Here is a 22,240-nt window from a genome sequence, read left to right on the forward strand (position 1 = left end):
TTCTTTCCTCAGCTGGGACACCTGTTGCTCCAGTTCAGTAATGGTGTCAGAGTGACTGTTGGCCGCAGCTTCCAAGCTAGCGGTGCGCTGCTCCAGAGCGTTAGCCCTAGCGTTAGCACGCTCAATGGCCGTTTTCATTTCGTCTTTAACGATGCTTATCTGCTTGCATATCTCGGCGTTCTGGGTCTCCGCTTTCTCGTCTATTTTTGCCAGCAGTTCGGCCTTCAAAGACGTAATAGCGTCGAGTATAGCTGATTGACCCGGCTCCGTGCCCTCTGCATGCTCTGGGGCCTTAGCACCGCTCCTCAGATCCGGCATCTTGTTTCGTCGAAAAGTCGTAACAAAATTGAATAAAAACACTCGTTTTCACCGTCTTTCGATCTACACTCTGCTTATACGACACTCAACTGTCATACATATGTGTGGGTTGGGCTCCTTGACATAAATAAAGGTTAATATGGGGGAGCTCAGAGACGCACGTCTACATCTCTCCGAGGCTCAACCGGAAGTCGAAAACTCACGAAGCCCAACCATCCCACCTGTCTGTCTCATCTGACAGTCAATGATGGCAAAAGAGTTGGGAAAGCAAAGAAAACACTGCAGACATTTCAAGTGGAACATCATGATGATTTCATATTGCATCACATATTTGTCTTAACTCTTTCGCGACCACACTAATTCCTCAGCACATCCGCTCAGGACCACATGTTTTTGGCTATTTGTTTACCTTTTATCTCACGTCGAGCCGAACTCTGTACATCACCTAGAAACAAACGGTCTTCACGTGGTTGAAGAGTGACTTTACAATGTGCTTCTCGAAAAAACGGCGAGTTTTTCCGCCGTTTCGTTCATGAGTATGAAGGAGGAGAAGAGAGCTGGGTTTCTCCAAAAACGGAGCTCCCGCTCTAGTTTCAGAGAAAAACGCACTTTTGTGTCAAGTGGCAATCGGCTCATTTTACCAGTACTCTGCAGTGTGGCATGTCTCCCAAATCATTTCTACGGCTAAATAAATATATTTGTAGGCAAATCTGGGGGGTGTGGCAGCTTGGAGTGCAGCGGTGCAGCGGTGTGGGTCTCTGGCCGCAGCGCAGCAGCTCCGTGACACTCCTGTGTGACTGGCCGGCGATGAGTGCTCTGGGGCGGGGGCGGCCGGTCACAGCCCCCGCTGCTCAGCGCCCGCTCCGCTGCACCGTGAAAACAGCAGTGATAACGGGCTTTCAGATCTCCAAACCAGAAACGTTTGTAACCGCACCGGAAAAACTCGCCAGATTTGTCGTCGGTCGCTTTTGTCAAAAGAGGGTTTGGAAAGTCGCCAGATTCAGCGAGAAAGTCGCAACACTGTAGCCGACAGCCGCACAGCGCTGCAGGCTGTCCCCAGAGCAGCGTTCAAGGAGACCGATTACTCAAACTAAACCAAGATTACACAGTTTATAAAAAACATTATGTTTTGATTTTAGTTTAAAACAGTTTTACATATCAGAGGACTACCATATTCACACACAGGGTACCTCAGAGTGTCTTTTATCGTAATCTGTAAAAAAAAAACGGTTTTGACGAGTTTACTCGTCAGTGGTCGTGAACGTTCGGCAGGCTGTGACGAGTTAACTCGTCAATGGTCGCGAAAGAGTTAAGAAATGACAACTGATTCCCAACACGATAGAATCATGTCTATAAAAGCTTCCTACAGAGGACACCATGGCAGATGCAGGTGGATATTTTCTGAAGGTGAGGCAAGTGAAGAAAACACTGAGGGAGAGTGGTTTACAGGCAACTGTTTTCATTAAGTTACTTTATTACTTCAAAAGTTAACACCTGTGTAAGGGATCATCAATAATGTTGAATTTCATTGTTCTGTTCTTTCAGTTTTATGGAAAACTACACCTTCAATAGCCCCAATCTCCAGCTGGAGGGGTTGGTTGTCTTAGAGGAGTCCGTCCACACAGCCTTTTTCTTCCTCCTTTTCTCCTACTTGTTTATAATGGTTGCAAATGTGTGCATGTTAGTTGTAATTTTCATTGACAAGAACCTTCACCAGCCCATGTATCTGCTTTTTTGCAACCTGTCTGTCAGTGACATAATTGGCAGCACTCGTATTCTGCCTCGTGTGCTTGCAGACATGCTGCGTCTTCCTTCTGAACGTCTCATCACTTACTATGAGTGTGTGGTCCAGGCTTTTACCTCACATTTAATTGGTACCACCGCTCACACTGTGCTCATGATTATGGCTTTTGACAGATATGTGGCCATCTGTAATCCCCTGCGTTATGCCTCCATAATGACCAACAAGATGGTGATCAAGTTGACGGTTTCTGCCTGGGGAGTGGCCTTTGTTCTGGTGGGGATTCTGCTGGGTCTGACCATAAGACTGAACCGATGCAGGACTATGATTAGGAATCCTTACTGTGACAATGCCTCTCTGTTCAAACTCTCCTGTGAGAGTGTGTTCATTAATAATGTCTATGGCCTCACTTTCACTGTGGTCCTGTTTACAGGGTCTATAGGCAGCATGGTTCTCACTTATACTAAGATAACTGTGGTCTGTCTAACTAGTAAGAACAAGTCTCTGAACAGTAAAGCCTTAAAGACCTGCAGCACTCATTTGGTTGTTTATCTGATCATGGCGTTTAGTGGATGTACTATCATAACTTTACATCGTTTCCCTCAGTACTCAAACTACAGAAAATTTTCTTCCATTCTATTTGTTATTGTACCCGGAAGTCTCAACCCCATAATCTACGGCTTGCAGTCAAAAGAGATACGGAAATTCTTATCTGAAATGTGTCTGTCTAAACGCCTGTTTGCCATCAAGTGACAGATAAATGTTTGCCTATTGGTAAATCATTCAACTGGGAGCGTGCCTATGTTCCCACAGCCCTATGTTCCCTCAGCCCTATGTTCCCTCTGGACTCTCTCTACCTATCTGGACTCTACCTATCTGGCCTGTCTAGCCTCTACCTGGTCTTTTTACTAAACTTAACCAACTCCTTTCTTCATTGCCTAAACCCAACCAATGGTGGGACCAAAGGGCTGAGGGAACATAGGGCCTAATTTTCAGTGACAACAAAAGTTAGAAATGAGGGAACATAGGGCTGAGGGAACATAGGGCTGTGGGAACATAGGCATGACCCCATTCAATTAAGTCATATAAAGACTGTGAACAGTGAATTTATTGAATGAATCCACAGTCCACAGTCAAACCATCCAAATACTGTCGTAGCTTTAAGTTTTATATTGAACTTTGTAAATCTGAAGCCTAAATACTATTTTAGAGCGAAATATGTGACTGCAAAGGATTCTATTCACATTCAAATGACATTCATGAAAACAGAAATCTCAGGTCATACAGGCAGTGTACATGATACCATTTATATTTGTGATCTGCATTCACTGTTCCATTTCAATGCAGCTGAAAACAATGGGTCGGCACAGTGGTATGGTGGTAATTCATCTTGCCTCTCTGCAAGACAGTTCTGGGTTTGCCTCTCAGGCCCAGGACCTTCCTTGATTAAGTTTGCTGTTGATGTTCTTCCTGACTCTGTGTCGGTTCTCCAGCTTCCACCCACAGTTCAAAGACACATTGGGCCCTAGTTTCCTAGACCGAGCGAAGTCTAAGTGCAGCGCAGCTTCGCCACGCCAACGAGGCGTGTCCAGGTCCATTTCACAAGTTTGGTGGGCAGCGCAGTCCGACTCAGGCCAGCGCAAGCCCTCCCCTCGTCCCTCCTACCGGCGCAAACGGCAAAGGGGGAGGAGACAGGGCGGGAGGGAGACAGGAGGAGAAGTGGGAAGGTGGATTATAGATATAAACCCACGTGGGGTGGTGTGTGGTGCAGTGGTTAAGGCCCCATGTGGAGGCTGCAGTCTTCGGCGCGGGCGTCCCCGGTTCGGGTCCCGCATCGGGCGGGGCTTTCCTGCATGTCATTCCCCCTCCCTCTGCCTCCTCCTTTCCTGTCTATCTATACTGTGTGCTATCAAATAAAGGCAAAAACGCCAAAAAAAATATATATTTAAAAAAAAAAAAAAAAAAAAGATATAAACCCACGTGTTGATTCCATTAGTTGCATTAAATAGTGGTTATTGTGGATATTTATTGCATTGAAATGTGCCTGGAACTGTGGAAACCTTCCTGTGAGGTCTTGGTGACGTGTGTGCACTGCACGTCAGTCAGCCAAACTTCCACTGCACCTGCTGCGCTTCGCCCTGCGCTGAGAGTAGACCAGGTTGGAGGTGGCGAGCTTTCAGCGCACCCTCGGCGGGACATTTTCGCACGAAACTTTCACTGCGCCAAGCTGAATCTGTGACACCTCCCCCTGCTGCGCGGCCACGCCTATCTCAGCGCAGCGCGATCTACCAATCTGCCAATCTGACCTTGCCCTAGGCTGCGCTGGTCGAAACTTGCATTAGACCGGCTGCGCTACCTTGCGCCACCTGCGCTGCGCCACCAAACTAAGGCCCACTGTGTTAATTGGAGACTCTAGATTGCCTAGGTGGGTAGGTGTGAATGTGACTGTGTGTTGTTCGTCTCAACATGTGGACCTGTGACAGACTGATGACCTGTCCAGGGTGAAACCTACTTACTCCATGTCAGCTGGGATTGGCTCCAGCTCCTCAGGAACCCTGCATAGATAGGTTGGACAACAATGGATTGATCTTATGTTATCAATTGGAAGTGTGACATCTGAAAGGTATACGTGAATATTAAACTTAACCTGCCCTGGGCCTCTTTTCTATCAAACAAGGACAAGAGACAAGATCAAAACTGGTGGCTCAACTAGAAGAAAATAATAAATGATAGCCCTAGCCTTACAGACACAATAGGAAAGAGTAGAGTATTACTAGTGATGTAGTCTCCACAATGGAAAGTAGTGACTATATGCTCTTACTACATGATCCTAATTGACAGTTGTTGCAAAAAGAGCAAGAAATATAAAATATGCTTTGATGGTTTTATAATTTTTTTTATTTTGGTCGTCGTCCAACAACCCCACTTAATTTTATTTAACATTGTTCGTCATCGACTGGTATGGTAGTACATATCTTCTGAGCACATTGAAGCGCTTCACTGACATTGTATCAGCCACTGGTGGGAAGCGTAACTCACATGCCCAGTAATCTTTAACAGATGGAAACTGAAAAACGCCCATGTACAATAAAACAGACAAAAAGTCCTCAATTTCAGCAGTGGTTTATTTATTGATGTCCCTGTCTGTTGGATTGAGTACAGGTTAGTAAATGGTAGTATATCCTCTTTTATTCACTTTTGATTTTCCGGGAGGGGTGGGATTTTGTTGCAGGTATGAAGAAACTTCAACAAGCTTGTTTCTGTTTCTCCTTTGGCGGTGCTATTGAGTCTTCATAGGGTGGAATATAATTAGGGTCATCTTCAGTGTCTTCATCACTGAGATCCTCAACCTCAGACAGAGAAGGATCTGCAGGCAGTACAACAGTGCTTGTAGGCCTTCTGCAGCCATAAAATATCCCAACATCCATTTGATCTGAAATAGAAGCATATAATAATCATTACAATATGGGTTATTACTCATCAGGCGTTAGTGCTGTAAATTTACCTGGTCATATAAACTAAATAATTGTCATATTGATTAACTGTTCTCCCATAATCCACACACATTTAGATTTCTTATAAATCAATGAAATAATCAATAGTAAAATGGCTATTACACACTGAAAACAGGACTATGTGATTGGATAAGACGCAAAGCAGGGTTTTCTAGATACATCCCATCAATTCAACCTAGATAGAAAACAAAAAACTGAAATCATGATGATCATATATCCAGGGCCGCCCCTGCCTACACGCAGAACACGCACAGTGCGTAGGGCCTCGCGATCCAATAGGGGCCCCGTTTTGCACAAAGGATGTGCATATGCACAGCCAACACAGTCTCACCCCTTTGCGCCAAACGGTTGACGCTTGGTCAAGGCCCCTTACGTCAATATACTGACGTGGAGGGGGTACCCTCGAGGTCGTTTCTCGACGAATAGGGCCACTCATAGACTTGAATGCAAATCCCTCATCGTCGGATTTTGACGAAGGGGGGCGGGACCGTTTCTCCCTCACTCCCAGTGCGTCAACAGCCTGACGAACGGTCACTGTCCCTCCTCGTCACATGCCTGACTCATTAGGTGCCCGTTTTTCGTCAGGTTTTGACGCGCTCGGCTTTCAGTTGATTCCAATGCAGTTCCCTTCGCGGCGATATGTGACGCTCAGAGCAAGTGATCCAGCCGACCCGGCTGCGGCACTGACGGACGCTGTGAGCAGAGAATAACTTTTTTTTTTTTTTTTTTTTTAACTTTTCCTTAAATCTTTATTGAACCTGATGCTGCTGTGTCTGACGTAGCTTTCGGCAAGGACGTCCTTTCGGTTATTTATTTATTTATTTATTTAGTGATCATGGTGTTTGGTGCAGAATAATCAATCAATAAATAAATAAATAAATTACGTCCTTGTCGGAAGCTGCGTCAGACCAGGAGGGGGGGGGTTGTGGATTCTACAGGTGAAGACCACTTCCGCGTTCAAAAAGCTGCTCTGTTTAATCAATATTCTGAAGAAAGATCTGATTATTAGCCATAACGCTGTAACCATCCAAGGAAGACTGTGTAACAATATTATGTGCTTCTGCTGAGTCCAAAAGCCCTTTGTAATATCAACTTTATTTTAAGAAAACACGCTTTGTTTCCAATGTCATATCACAGAGAAGCACTACATTACCCATAATCCTCATATTTATCAGCGACGTGTCTGATTGGTTGAGCTTGCTGTTACCAGCAAATGAAAAAATAAAACAAATTGAGCTTATATTATTTTCTTAGTAACTAAAAGGTCTTAACATCTTTTTTGTTTTCAACATTGAATAAAAAAAGGGTGCTATATTGTTAAAATTCAACAATAAAGTGCATAAAAGTTGGCTTGACTTCTTTCTTTTTTTCTTTTTTTTCATAATTTTCACCAGCATCTTTCTGGTCCACATCACATCATATTTATTGTAATTTTTAATTCAATGAGTGACATTTTATTTTTTATCTGAAAAACATTATTATGAATTCAAGGGTCAGAGGTCACTGATTAGTGTTAAATTTAACCTTTTTGACCCTGTTTCCTTGAATAAATCACTAAGACTTTGATGCGGGAAGCTGAGATTTTGATTTGATTTTGTTCAGAGCACTAGGGACAAAGTTTCTGTAGAATTTCAGACCTGTCGGACGTCCAGAAGGGTCACAGCTGACTGTCCAGGCTCGTTTCTCGGCCTTCAAAGCCTAGATTTAGAAGCCTTTTGTCTAATAACTAGGGATGCAAATTATCGAGTAATTCATTAATCGATAGTTGATAGACCTTATCGATCGATGATCGATTAATTGATAAGCGGCGATTTTCCTGAGAACCTAAATTTAAAAATTCCTTATGGACTTTACACTAGTATTTGTTAATTTATTTTAAGAGCACAGCACAATGAAAATGTTTAAGTAGCACGTTATTTGGGACAGAGAGCTCTGAGGTTGAAGTCCTATCATAATGAGATGAGATGAGGTGAGAGAGCTGCGTTTCCATTACAGATTTTCGCAAAATAAAAGCGATATTTCTGAAACTTCGAAAAAGTGCAATTGCCATTTGCGGGTGTTTCCATTGAAAGGTATTTTGCGAATGAGCCGTAATGCGTCTTGCGTTTCTATGGTGACGGCACAGCAATCTCAGCTGCCGACAGCTGTTGCTGTTATTGTTATTAACAAAGACGAAAACAGCGCTTGATTGCTGAAAGGCAAAGCCCGTGTGGCGCTGCAGCGGCCACAAATAAGGACGCACTCACACGGGCCAGTTGTTCCGTACCGTGCTGAAGCCCGAATCCCCCCCCCCTGTCCCCCGCTGGCCCGCACTCACACCACCTCCAACCCAAGCTGCTCAAGCACGGCTGCCTCCGTTGATATAGAGGGATTATTTGTTTACCAACACAGCGGATGTGCGCTTTAACCTGACTGCAGAAAGAACGGAGCCTTTTAACACCAGCGGTGATGAGGCGCTGTCGCGCTGACAACAATATTGTGTCCACACACCCGTACTGGTTTATGTGACTTCGTCTTGGGCCCCCGAACCATATATTACGAAATCAGAACTGTACGACTTTTGGAAATGTGTTTTGTCTATTTCGGCTTTTCTGACTAAGAGGGTCTCTCAAGCTTTAAGTCTGACAGACTCTGGGCCGGATTTACTAAAGGTTTGCGTGTATTAAAACGTGTGCAAACGTGATTGCACGCGCAAACACATGTGGAACCTGATCTACTAACCGGACGCACCGAGGATTGCGTCCCTCACACGAGCAGAATAGCACGTGTGATCCATTTAGCGTGTTTGCCTTGATGAATATGTAAATATGGGCGTTTCAGCCAGAACGTGCTAAATACTGGGAGGAGTAGATGCAAATAGATTTATTTAGCGCGTGCAATGTGATTTACCAAACCAGGAAGAGATTGCGGTGGCTGTTTTTGCGTCTTTATTCACCACGTCTGAAAACCATGTACTAACTGATACAACTTTGCCAAAACGTATGCGTTTATTGATTTGATACCTGTCAGAGCCCCGTGATCTTACATCTCTGCATTTCCTCACGTCTGGGTCATTCTGTAATAGTTTTTCAGCCGTGTTAAAAGTCTTTTACGCGCCGTTACGCACGGGGCACGTCAGTCCTGCAGTGCGCTCCTCTCCTCTCCTCTCCTCTCCTCTCACCTGGCTGCTCAGCTCCGACTCTCAGTCCCGGTCCCGGACTGAGACACGTCACCGCTGCCTTCACCCGTGTTTGATCCCTCTGGTCCGTGGTCAGAGCGTTTAGATCCGTGTGTCCCACCTGAGCTCTCTATTAATCCACTCGATCATGGGCGGCACACACACACACATATTACAGGTGTGTGATTGTCGCTGCAGCTGCTGCCTGTTAGTCACTATGACGAGTTGGGCCCTGTAGCGATTTGTGTTTATTTATCTAAACAGAGCGCGAGAGAGATGAACACACATGCTGTCATTATGCATCGGATCAAATGTCATTCTGTCCCTTCGTCCATCCAGCTCTCTGTCCACTCTCTCCATGGCGGAAACGATTACACGCGCAAAACCCTCATTTACATATTGCGGTTTGCACGTGTTTTCATTTAGCGGGTTACTCTTAGTAGATCACCTGTTTTGCGTGCACTAACCAAACTCGCAATATTATAGCGGGCGCAAACAATATAGCGTCCGCTATCTGAGATCTTAGTAAATCCGGCCCTCTGAGTCTGAAAAGCCGAAATAGACAAAACACATTTCCAAAAGTCGTACAGTTCTGATTTCGTAATATATGGTTCGGGGGCCCAAGACGAACGCGTAGATGTGTGTTTGGTCCTGATTGAGCCATTACTTTTCGAGAGGCGGGGCTTCAAACAGTCGCATTCCTCTGTATCCTTGAGGCCGCCGTTTCCATAGAAACCGACCAAATCACTTGAAACTTGGCCTGTGGACTCATGGTGAGGCCCTTATCCATCACCCCGAGACCCAACTCTGTGGGAGCATGGGAAAGCCAAGTGGCCCCCCGGGGCCCCCTGGGGCCCCTAGAGCAACGGGACCAAAATATTCTGATAGAGGACTCTCTGATATACAACCTATTAATATTTCATGATGATAACTTAAAGCGTGTATGTTTTGTTGAGAAAAAGCAGGAATGGCTGGATTCACTTTGATGTTTGACCCCTGTGACCTTTGACACTTACCAATTGGCTTTATGCACAGCTCCCCTACTTCCTGATCGTACACCAGCTCCTTTAGCTAAAAATTCAGCCTGATAGGCCAAAGCATCTGGAAGCTATTAAAGAATTGCATTTCTCCTTTAATATGAGGTCAGAGAAAGGAGCATTGCTTTTTGGCTATTTGTGACCCTTCTGAATGTCACAGATCTCTGAATCTTTTGCACACACAATCTACTAGACATTCTGGACAACCTATCAAAATCTCAGCTTCCCGCATCAAAGTCTTGGTGTTTTATTCAAGGAAACGGGGTCAAAAAGGTCACAAATCAGTGACCTTTGACACTTGTGAAGGTCGCACGGGTTTGAAATTGCACATGGTGGATGGCCTTAGGCCCCGGACAAATGCATGAAACTTTCAGCCTTATAACCCCAAGGATGTAGACGTTATTAGACAAAAGGCTTCTAAATCTAGGCTTTGAAGGCCGAGAAACGAGCCTGGACAGTCAGCTGTGACCCTTCTGGACGTCCGACAGGTCTGAAATTCTACAGAAACTTTGTCCCTAGTGCTCTGAACAAAATCAAATCAAAATCTCAGCTTCCCGCATCAAAGTCTTAGTGATTTATTCAAGGAAACAGGGTCAAAAAGGTTAAATTTAACACTAATCAGTGACCTCTGACCCTTGAATTCATAATGATGTTTTTCAGATAAAAAATAAAATGTCACTCATTGAATTGAAAATTACAATAAATATGATGTGATGTGGACCAGAAAGATGCTGGTGAAAATTATGAAAAAAAAGAAAGAAGTCAAGCCAACTTTTATGCACTTTATTGTTGAATTTTAACAATATAGCACCCTTTTTTTATTCAATGTTGGAAACAAAAAAGATGTTAAGACCTTTTAGTTACTAAGAAAATAATATAAGCTCAATTTGTTTTATTTTTTCATTTGCTGGTAACAGCAAGCTCAACCAATCAGACACGTCGCTGATAAATATGAGGATTATGGGTAATGTAGTGCTTCTCCGTGATATGACATTGGAAACAAAGCGTGTTTTCTTAAAATAAAGTTGATATTACAAAGGGCTTTTGGACTCAGCAGAAGCACATAATATTGTTACACAGTCTTCCTTGGATGGTTACAGCGTTATGGCTAATAATCAGATCTTTCTTCAGAATATTGATTAAACAGAGCAGCTTTTTGAACGCGGAAGTGGTCTTCACCTGTAGAATCCACAACCCCCCCCCTCCTGGTCTGACGCAGCTTCCGACAAGGACGTAATTTATTTATTTATTTATTGATTGATTATTCTGCACCAAACACCATGATCACTAAATAAATAAATAAATAAATAAATAACCGAAAGGACGTCCTTGCCGAAAGCTACGTCAGACACAGCAGCATCAGGTTCAATAAAGATTTAAAGGGATAGTTCAACATTTTGGCAAATTGGCCCATTGCCATAATCGCTATAGTCATAGCAGTAGGTTCATTACCTTTAATTGTAGGTGTAAGCTATTTTCAGTACGGCGGAGCGCAGCAGCTGGCTGCTCAGAGCTACGCTATGGAGGCTAACGGAATTTCTTGGTTTCCCTCATTAAACTCATCAAATTCAACATCCCAAAACTCCACAGCGCTTTTGTAGACAAGTTGTGACCTGCACAATCACCACGCTATGAGATAATGACGGAACGATACGAAACGGAGCCGTTTTCGAGGTAAATACAGGGTAAATACGGAGACTGCTTGCTGAAAAACTGTCCCTGAACGCAACGCGCATCAGCGGTTTTGTATGAATTTACCTCGAAAACGGCTCTGTTTCGTATCGTTCCGTCATTATCTCATAGCGTGGTGGTTGTGCAGCTCACAACTTGTCTACAAAAGCGCTGTGGAGTTTTGGGATGTTGAATTTGATGAGTTTAATGAGGGAAACCAAGAAATTCCATTAGCCTCCATAGTGTAGCTCTGAGCAGCCAGCTGCTGCGCTCCGCCGTACTGAAAATAGCTTACACCTACAATTAAAGGTAATGAACCTACTGCTATGACTATAGCGATTATGGCAATGGGCCAATTTGCCAAAATGTTGAACTATCCCTTTAAGGAAAAGTTAAAAAAAAAAAAAAAAAAAAAAAGTTATTCTCTGCTCACAGCGTCCGTCAGTGCCGCAGCCGGGTCGGCTGGATCACTTGCTCTGAGCGTCACACATCGCCGCGAAGGGAACTGCATTGGAATCAACTGAAAGCCGAGCGCGTCAAAACCGAAAAACGGGCACCTAATGAGTCAGGCATGTGACGAGGAGGGACAGTGACCGTTCGTCAGGCTGTTGACGCACTGGGAGTGAGGGAGAAACGGTCCCGCCCCCCTTCGTCAAAATCCGACGATGAGGGATTTGCATTCAAGTCTATGAGTGGCCCTATTCGTCGAGAAACGACCTCGAGGGTACCCCCTCCACGTCAGTATATTGACGTAAGGGGCCTTGACCAAGCGTCAACCGTTTGATGCAAAGGGGTGAGACTGTGTTGGCACAGCCGTGAGGCGCGCTACTAGATCAGCAGCGCGAGGCAGGAGAAGAGGGAGAAGAGACCTTTTTTTTTGGTAATCTGACACCGCACGCGCCGTCACGCGTCCATCTGACCAATCACTGGTCAGATGCGCTGCAGGCACTTGTCAAGCAGCTGCAGGTGAAGACGTGATCATGGCTTCGAAAAGAACCTACGACTCAGGCGCAAGCAAGAGGGGGAAAAAAAGCAAAACAAGAGGAAACCCGTGCTTCTCTCGAAGGATAGAACTGTATAATGCAAACTACAACCACTAATACTGGCAGTTTAGGCCAGTATTAGTGGTTGTAGTTTGCATTATAATCGATTATAGGGCCTGACAAAAAATTTTCGCTTAGGGCCCCATTTTGGTCAGCGGCAGCCCTGCATATATTTGCCATCATAAAACTTAAATGCCGTTTTCTCTCCTCATTGGATAAAGGTTGTAGGCAGGGTTCAAACTTAACTTTTTTGCTCACTGGCCAACTGCCTAGTGAGCTTTAAAAATCTACTGGCCAGAAAGATTTTTTACTGGCCAAAAATTATGTATAGCTGTTTTGTATATTTTTCATTGTGTTGAACTGTTATAATACACTCATAAGCATTTTTAACACATATCATAGCTATTAGCATATTTTTGTGTGGAATAAAGGAGTCAAGTTTGCCTTTTTTCCCTAAAAGATTTATTTTAGGGATGCACATGGTTATTGGTTTAACCATTAACCTATAACAAGAACTTGACTGAATAATACTATCAGTTATTTATATATATTTATTTATTAGCTCCTTATGTCGTCAACTCATGGGGGCGTGTCGACATGTGCAGACTTCCACTGCCTTCAGTCATATTATTTAGTAGCTAAAAGTTTCACAGGAGGACTGACACTGTGCACCATGAAGGAAGATCAGACAATAAATGTGCCTACACGGACATAGATGTCCGTAGATGTCTGGTGTTTGGCTGCACTTTCAGAGAAAAGAAAAAAAGTTCCATATGAGCGCGATCAGCTGAGACAAAGCACAATGGATGTGGCATTGATCAGATATCGCAGCGCACATGTGTATTTAACGGCAAAAAAAACCATCGCTCCTATTTTTGTTTTTGTTTTTTTTTTGCCGTTAAATATACATGTTGCGCTGCGATATCTGATCAATGCCACATCTATTGTGCTTTGTCTCAGCTGATCACGCTCATATGTAATTTTCTTATTGAAAGTGCAGCCAAACACCAGACTGAAGAGAGAGGAATACACACGTGCGCCGCGAGCGTTGTAATCGGGCACAAATCATTGCTATACGGCATGTTGTGAGCTCACAGCCGGGTCGGGAGGAACAGTAACAACAACGAAGTAGTTGGATTTTTTTCACTCGCCAGAGTGGCCAGTCAGCCGGCTTCCTTTACTCGCCAAAGCATAAAAGTTAGTCGCCACTGGCGACTGGCGACCGCTAATTTTGAACCCTGGTTGTAGGATACAAGGAAGTATACAAGAAGTTTTCTCCTTGGCTTACAGCAGAGCAGAGTGACTGACAGACCCGTGTTTCAGACCAAACACTCGTAAGTGATTGCTGTCGGAAGATATAACTATTTAAGACTTATATTAACACAAATATTCCGCTTACTTCTGCTTTAATGTATATATTGTTTGCTACCCATCTAGATAGATGAAACTATGACTATTCAATGCAGGGTGTCATTCAATAAGGCTCAGCTATGATGTTATGATAGATATAATAAGCAATATAGCTTATATCTCTCTTATTATGTCTCATTATGAACTATGTAAAGAGTAAATGGTTTTATAGATAGGCCGATCTGAAGGTAAACACACACAATGCGATCTAGCCCGGGATTACATTTTTGACGGCTCAGCGTCAGCTTCAGTTTACCGTAAATAGGCAACTCGACTAAGTGGTCACACACTTTTTCCAGGAGAGCACATAGATTCATATAATTGTCACTGTTGAGAAAGCCTCTAGATGGTTCTTGATCAATAGAGCGGATCTATCTATGTGAGAGTGCTGCTTGGGGACAAATTGAGGATTGTTCAACCTCAGCAGGGTTGACTGAGAGAGAGTGTTCAATGTTCAAAAAACTAGAAAGTGCCTGCGAGTGAACACATTGATGGGTCCGGTCAGCTAATCCAGTCACTGATTTGGTCATTACCAAGCCTTGGTCATTACCAAGCCCCCCCCCCCTCCCTCCCTCCCTGTGACAGTTAATCATGGCAAAATGGACAGAAATCTAGTTTTAAAAAGAATGCTGGGGTTTGGAAAGCAAGGATTACCGTTTAGACTTTGCATTTCAATTGGAACATCATGATTATTTCATGTTGCATCACATATTTGTCTGAAGCAATGTGAACTAATTTCCCCCGTGATAGAATCATATCTATAAAAGCTTCTTACAGAGGACACCATGACAGATGCAGGTGTGTACTTGACACAAGTAAGTGAAGAAAAGAAAGAAGAGACACTTTGATGATGTGTAACTGATTTGCAGGCAACGGTTTTCATGCAATTACTTAATTACCCTATGCCTACCTAAATAACGTACACTTCTGCAGCTTCAATTGTTTCTGAGATCAAATCTGAGATTACAAAGACATTAGTTATATTCATTGTTCTGTTCCTTCAGGTTGATGGAAAACTACACCCTAGACAGCCCAATTCTCCAGCTGGAGGGGTTGGTTGTCTCAGAGGAGTCCTTCTACACAGCATTTTTCTTCCTTCTTTTCTCCTACTTGTTTATAATGGTTGCAAATGTGAGCATTTTAGTAGTTATTTTCATTGACAAGAACCTTCACCAGCCCATGTATCTGCTTTTTTGCAACCTGTCTGTCAGTGACATAATTGGCAGCACTCGTATTCTGCCTCGTGTGCTTGCAGACATGCTGCGTCTTCCTTCTGAACGTCTTATCACTTACTATGAATGTGTGGTCCAGGCTTTTACCTCACATTTAATTGGTACCACCGCTCACACTGTGCTAATGATTATGGCTTTTGACAGATATGTGGCCATCTGTAATCCCCTGCGTTATGCCTCCATAATGACCTACAAGATGGTGATCAAGCTGACGGTTTCTGCCTGGGGAGTGGCCTTTGTTCTGGTCGGGATTCTGCTCGGTCTGACCATAAGACTGAACCGATGCAGGACTCTGATTAAGAATCCTTACTGTGACAATGCTTCTCTGTTCAAACTCTCCTGTGAGAGTGTGTTTATTAATAATGTCTATGGCCTCACTTTCACTGTGGTCTTGTTAACAGCCTCTATAGGCAGCATGGTTCTCACTTATACTAAGATAACTGTGGTCTGTCTAACTAGTAAGAACAAGTCTCTGAACAGTAAAGCCTTAAAGACTTGCAGCACTCATCTTATTTTGTATCTGATCATGTTTTTTAGTGGGTTTATTATCATAGCTTTGCATCGTTTCCCTCAGTACTCAGACTACAGAAAACTTTCTTCCATTCTATTTGTTATTGTGCCTGGATGTCTCAACCCCATAATCTATGGCATGCAGTCCAAAGAGATACGGAAATTCTTTTCTGAAATGTTTCAGTCCAAACGCATGTTTGCCATCAAGTGAGCGATCATTGTTTGCTTATTGGTAAATGATTCAACTAAATCATATAAAAAGTTAACAGTGAATTGATGAATCAAATCCACTTTCCACAGTCAAATACTATCATAGCTTTAAGTTGTATACTGTACTTTGTAAATATGTGGCCTCAATAAATGTTTAAAGCAAAATGTGACTTCAAAGGATTATATTTACATTCAAATGACATTCACAATTATGGTAATGCAGGGAGCAGAGACATAACAAGCCATTAAATAAGTCACTGCTCCATTTCAGCACAACCACAGACTATCTAAGTCTGTCTAAGATATAGCAGGATTATATCATATTTCTTAAGTGGCATTTAATTATGGGCTGCCAAATGTAAAATCTCATTTCCAGTTTTATCATTGATATATTTCTCACTCTCTCTCACTTTTCTCACATTTAGCTTGTATTTCTACAATTTTTGACAATTGAACAATTGACATGTATATAAAATGACATACAGTTGCTATAAATGTTAATAGATAAAACACAAATCTTTTTTTTTTTCATGTCGTGATGGTCCGGGATTCAACTGGGTCCGGACCGTTGAGAACTCACAGAGCTACCAGTAGCCTAGCCGTTAGCAACTTGTGCTCCCTTAGCTCACGTCGGTACACATGTGACTTCCTGTGTTTACATATCACTCGGGGCTGCTCACTATATCCTTACACTATATCAGACATGAAACCCTTTTTAAAAACTCCAAAAACTTTCTTTCTAAAGTGTCTTGTGACTCTTTTACAGTCTATGCTCTGGAGTCTCCTCTTCTCTCTGTGTCCTGCTACTGCTCTGCTTGCATTCTTCCTGGTCGGGGTAGATTACAAATTACATATTAAGTATGTTTGGTCACTCGTCAAATCTTATTAATCGGACCGAATAATATTATTGGTCAGACTTTTCTCAGAATTATCACATCACTCAACCCCCACACTGAGGTTTCTGCCTCAACGATGTGTTTGCTTCGTTCTGACCCAAACACAGCATGTGTTGTTTAGTTCAGAAACTCGCAGATTTGCAAAAAAAAATTTTTTTAAATGGAATCGATAAGCGGAATCGTTAAGCAGACATGCACACAATCTCAAGAATTGATCCATGTCGGAACCGGTTCTGGAGAGGAACCGGTTTTCGATTCCCCTGCCACCTGGCAAGCAGCTTGTTCTCTGTGGTGGGCAGAAGAAGCAGAACCTTCTGACCTGGTTGAAGGCTCCTCTGCCTGGCTGCCTCGTCATACCAGGACTTCTGGTGCGTCTGGGCCTGCCCCCATCTTCACGACGTGGGCCAGGATGCTGCAGGTCTTGGGTGACCTGGGTCCCTCCCAGGCCTCTCTCAGGACATCCAAGGGACCTTGGACCTGTCGACCATAAAGCAGCTCAAAAAGTAAAAAGCCCATGGAGGCCTGAGGGACCTCACGGTAAGCAGAGCAAGTAGGGCAGCCAGCGATCCCAGTCTTTCCCATTGGCCACAAACTTCCTCAACATGGTTTTCAGAGTCTGGTTGTACCGCATAGGCCATCGGTCTGAGGGTGGTATGGAGTAGTTCTGATGTCCTTAATGACCAGCAAACCATAAACCTGTCTGAGGGTCTTTGAGAGAAAAGCAGTGCCCTGGTCAGTGAGGACTTCCTGTGGGATGCACAGAGAATAGCTGCAACAAAACCTGTGCTATGGGACGAGCAGTACTTTGCGCAGGGGGAAGGCTTCCGGGTAACAAGTGGCATAATCACAAATTACCAGGATGTGCTTGTAGCCTGTTTGAGTTCTCTCCAGGGGGCCTACAATGCCCATCGCTATGTGGGTAAAGGGCACCTCAATGACAGGAAGTGGCTGAAGGGGATAAGGGCTAGTCTTCCTGTTGCTGGTCAACTGGCTTTCAGGGCAGGACTTACAATAGTTCAGCACATCACCATAGAGCCCTGGCCAATAAAACCTGGCCACAATTCTTTGATGGCTCTTGCTGTTGCTCAGATGCCCCGCCCAAGGAATTTTGTGACTCATTGCTAGCACCTGTTCCATGAGTTTTTGGGTACCACCAGCTGCTCAGCCCTGCCCTCTCCTGGCTGATGATACAACAGTCCATCTTTAACCACATAACTTTCCCCAGACAGAGGAGGAGGGACTTTTGTCTGGACATCATCAATGTGGGAGACCCTGTCAAAAGCTTTCTGCAGAGTGGGATAATCCTTCTGCTGCTGCTCAAAATGGTCTGGAACCTCCCCCACTCATCACCTAAGGGTAAGTGGTAGCTCATCATTTCTTTCTACCGTCCCAACTTGCTAATCCTGTCTGCGCTGTCTGCGAGACTTCTTACCCCTTGTTCTGTTGGGAGCAGAGATGTCCTCGTTACGTAAACAAAGGTAATTCTGACAGTTCATCGGACTCAGGCTCACCAGTAGACTCTCAAGGGCCCTGTGCTCGGCTCTGGGACCTAGTCACCACCATACTGACTGGTTGGCTTGTTCCCACCAGCTCGGGCAGGACAAGGATGTCTTGGCTGATGACCACAGAATGGCTCAGTCGATCAACCACACCCACAGTCATCTGGTAAGTCTGGCCTCTGACCTCGAAGTAGACTTCAGCTACGGGGTACTGTGCCAGGGTAACCACCCGGCACAAAGTCTCTCTTCTCCACTAGGTGGGGCTGCAATAGTGTCTGCGTGCTTCCAGTGTCCAGCAGGGCAATAGCACTCTTCCCATTAACAAGGACTGGTGCAGTCTGTAGCCTCCCCATACAGCTTGTATCCCCCTCTTCCGGTCGTGGGATACAGAAATGGCTGGAGTGCTTGGGCTTCCTATTGGGACACTCTGGCTTAATGTGGCCTTTCTGCTGGCAGTCATAACAAAACACTGACCCGCTGGATTTCTGTTCTGGGGCATCTCTGGGCCTAACTGGTTGACTGCCAGTCTACTGGGCTCACTAGTCTTTGGACCACTCCCATAACCAAAGTGGTCTTGGTTACGCCTCCATCTGGAAGGCCTTGTGTCCGCGTCAAGCTGCCATTAAGTTCTCCACCAGCTCTGCTGCACTGACCATCCTGGGGATCGTGCTCCTTCACCCAGTCTCTGATGTCGGGGGTCAGAGTACAAAGATACTGCTTCAAGATGAGTGTGTCCGGGACCTTGTTGATTGTCTTCGTTGCTGGCCAAATCCACTTATTGAAGAGATCCTTAAAGCAGAAGTAAGCGATATTTTTGTGTTAATATAAGTCTTAAATAGTTATATCTTCCGACGGCAATCACTTACATAGAGTGTTTGGACCGAAACACGGGTCTGTCTGTCACTCTGCTCTGCTCTGAGCCGAGGAGAAAACTTTTATCGTATCCTACAAGTTTTATCCAATGAGGAGAGAGAACGGCATGAAGGGCTGTGTGTGCAGCCAAGGGATGTGCGTGAATGTGGCGACGTAGGGACGAGGGCCAATAGATCCATGACGAGGGCGGGGGCTGCTAACTCCATCGGCTGACAAGAAGTTATGGTGCGTTCAAGGCAACTCGTACCAGTTCGTTCTGGTACGAGTTCGTGGGTCGGAAAAACACGAGTGGCCGTTATAGTGACTTTCACAGGCAACAGGTCGGAGAAACGCGAGTTGCGGGTTGCCTGGAACGCTACAAAGTCATAAGTCGTGACTTGAAGCTCTAATTTTCGGTTTCAAAAGCCTGCCTGGAACGCAGCATTAGCCAAAACGACCGGATCGCTTACTTCTGCTTTAAAGGTGCTCAGAAAAGAAAATCGAATTTGAGCCCACTGTGGGTTATTAGAGTAATCACTCATCTATCAGACGATGTAGCCCAAACATTGTGTAAAATTCTATTAATTCTATTCTGTCATTATCATTATCATTATCTGTTGCACTTTGTAGTTTGGCCTTGGTGTCTCGTACTCTGTCTGTTTCCATAGATCCACCAGAGCACCATCTCTCTGCACCAACTGCCACCTGCATTGCCCTCACCCCGAGGTTTCTCCAGTTTTTCACTTTTAAAAGGGTTTTCCCTGGAGTTTTTCTTCAGTCGATGTGAGGGTCTAAGGGCAGAGGATGTTGTTATGATGCCCTTTGAGACAAACTGTTTGTAAAAATGGGCTATACAAATAAAATTGCCTTGCCTTGCCTTGTAAACGTGAAACATATGAGCTGAGAAACGAAACGTGTCATTTTTGTACTAGTATAGTGTGAAAACAGCCTGAAAGTGAATGAATGAGAACAACAGTTCTCTTGTTGAACTACCCCAGGGATAATGACTACATTACTTTCTGTTTGTGTTGAGCCATATTTACCATTTTAACCCTATTCTTACTTTATGTGTCTGCCAGAGAAGTTGTTGAAGCACAGTGGACCTTAAATGCCAGAAAGTTTTATGTGAAACAGCTTTTATTTTTTAAATAATAAATTAGGCTATATGAATTTAGAAGCACATGGTTTCTGTTTTGTTTTTTGTTTTTTTTTAAATCATGGTATCGAATAAGTATCAAGAATCGTGGCAATGGTATCAACTACTGAAATTCTGGTATCGTGACAACCTGTAACGTTAGCCTACATGGTGACAATAGCAATTCTGTGTGTGTGTGTGTGTGTGTGTGTGTGTGTGTGTGTGTGTGTGTGTGTGTGTGTGTGTGTGTGTGTGTGTGTGTGTGTGTGTGTGTGTGTGTGTGTGTGTGTGCGCTTGAGTTTAGGGTGGGGGCCTATCATCATGATGTTAGGCCTCTGCAATTATCACACTGATTCATGTTGCATCATACTCTAAGTAATGAGTGATTCCCTAGATGTAAATTGCATCTATAAAAAAGATCTTCATTGCTGTTGGTGATAACCATCGGCTTCGAGTGACAACTAAAGACTGATGAACCTATGCCTCAGATCAGGTATTAGCTACTCTATTACAAGTATGACTTTGCAATATTGGAATCTAGAATTTGCACATTTTCTTAATGTCAAAATATATGTTAAGATTCTTTGCAATTTCTCAGATAGTAGTTTGTGTTTTTTTAGATGCCTAGTGTACTAATTTTATATCAAGATTGCTGAGTCACCCAGTATACTGACTCTAACAAAATACTGTCTCTCTATTGTCTCAGGTTGATGGAAAACTACACCTACAATAGTTTCACACTCCAGATGGAGGGATTGAAAGTCTCAAAGAATTCAATGTATCCTGTCTTTTTCATGTTCTTAATTTCCTACATTCTCATAATGGTTATGAATATTGGCATTACAGTTTTAATATTTATTGACAAGAACCTTCACCAGCCCATGTATCTGCTTTTTTGTAATCTGTCTCTTAGTGACATCATTGGAAGCACTAATATTCTGCCCCGGCTGCTGTCAGATATTTTACGTCCTCCTTCTGAACGATTTATCAGTTACTATGAGTGTGTGGTCCAGGCTTTCACAACACAATTTTTTGCCACTACCTCTCATACATTGCTCATGGTTATGGCCTTTGACAGATATGTAGCCATCTGTAATCCCCTGCGTTATGCCTCCATAATGACCAGGAAGATGCTGATCAAGCTGTTGGTTTCTGCCTGGGGAGTGGCCTTTGTTCTGGTCGGGATTCTGCTGGGTCTGACCGTTAGACTGAACCGATGCAGGACTCTGATCAAAAATCCCTTCTGTGACAATCCCTCTCTGTTCAAACTGTCCTGTGAGAGTGTATTGATCAATAACATCTATGGCCTCACTTTCACCGTGGTCTTAATAACCTCCTCTATAGGCAGCATGGTCCTTACTTACACTAAGATCACTATGGTCTGTCTGACCAGTAAGAACAAGTCTCTGAACAGTAAAGCCTTAAAGACCTGCAGTACTCATCTGGTTGTTTATCTGATCATGTTGTTTAGTGGATGCATTACCATAGCTTTGCATCGTTTTCCCCAGTACTCAGACTACAGAAAACTTTCTTCCATCCTGTTTGTTATTGTGCCTGGAAGCCTTAACACAATTATTTATGGCATTCAGTCCAAAGAGATACGGAAATTCTTATCTGAAATGTTTAAGTCTAAAAAGAACAATTTGCCACCAAGTAAATGATAAATGTTTGTTTTTTGGCAAATGATTTGAATAAATCACCAGAAATCATGAACTGTGAATGCCTAAATGAACATTCCTTTGCAGACAAACATTGTTTTTGTGTAAATGTTATATGATTTGTAAATAAATATATACATAGGCTACAGCAAAATGTGTGGCTCCAAAAGATTTCTTTTAAAATGTAGCGATGAAGTTTGGCTGTGGTAAGCACACCTCACATTTAAGGTAAAAGGAATCTTTATTTCTAAAATTACTTTGTAATTTTTTTAAATTTTATTGCAGTAAAAACTTAAATGTTTGCACTAATAAAAAGTGCTACAGATAGCCCAACATATACTATGCACACTGCTTGA

At 43.6% G+C, this 22,240-nt stretch overlaps 3 protein-coding genes across 3 annotated transcripts; all 3 read left to right on the forward strand.

Annotated features, from left to right (window-relative positions):
• The first annotated feature begins 1,852 nt into the window (after positions 1–1,852).
• Positions 1,853–2,812, forward strand: LOC146975041 (olfactory receptor 4Q2-like). Its single transcript, XM_085798789.1, has one exon. It carries the CDS (start codon positions 1,868–1,870, stop codon positions 2,810–2,812), a length of 945 nt encoding a protein of 314 aa, XP_085654915.1. The 5' UTR covers positions 1,853–1,867.
• A 12,073-nt stretch (positions 2,813–14,885) lies between these two features.
• LOC146975042 (olfactory receptor 52K1-like) lies at positions 14,886–15,845 on the forward strand. The gene has a single exon (XM_085796903.1). It carries the CDS (start codon positions 14,901–14,903, stop codon positions 15,843–15,845), a length of 945 nt encoding a protein of 314 aa, XP_085653029.1. The 5' UTR covers positions 14,886–14,900.
• A 5,079-nt stretch (positions 15,846–20,924) lies between these two features.
• LOC146975043 (olfactory receptor 8G17-like) lies at positions 20,925–21,919 on the forward strand. The gene has a single exon (XM_085798785.1). The coding sequence runs from the start codon at positions 20,937–20,939 to the stop codon at positions 21,885–21,887; it is 951 nt and encodes a 316-aa protein (XP_085654911.1). The 5' UTR covers positions 20,925–20,936; the 3' UTR covers positions 21,888–21,919.
• Positions 21,920–22,240: the final 321 nt, after the last annotated feature.

Source organism: Trachurus japonicus, chromosome 14, assembly GCF_045865225.1.
Source record: "Trachurus japonicus isolate A0001 chromosome 14, Traja_1.0".
Lineage (NCBI taxonomy): Eukaryota > Metazoa > Chordata > Actinopteri > Carangiformes > Carangidae > Trachurus > Trachurus japonicus.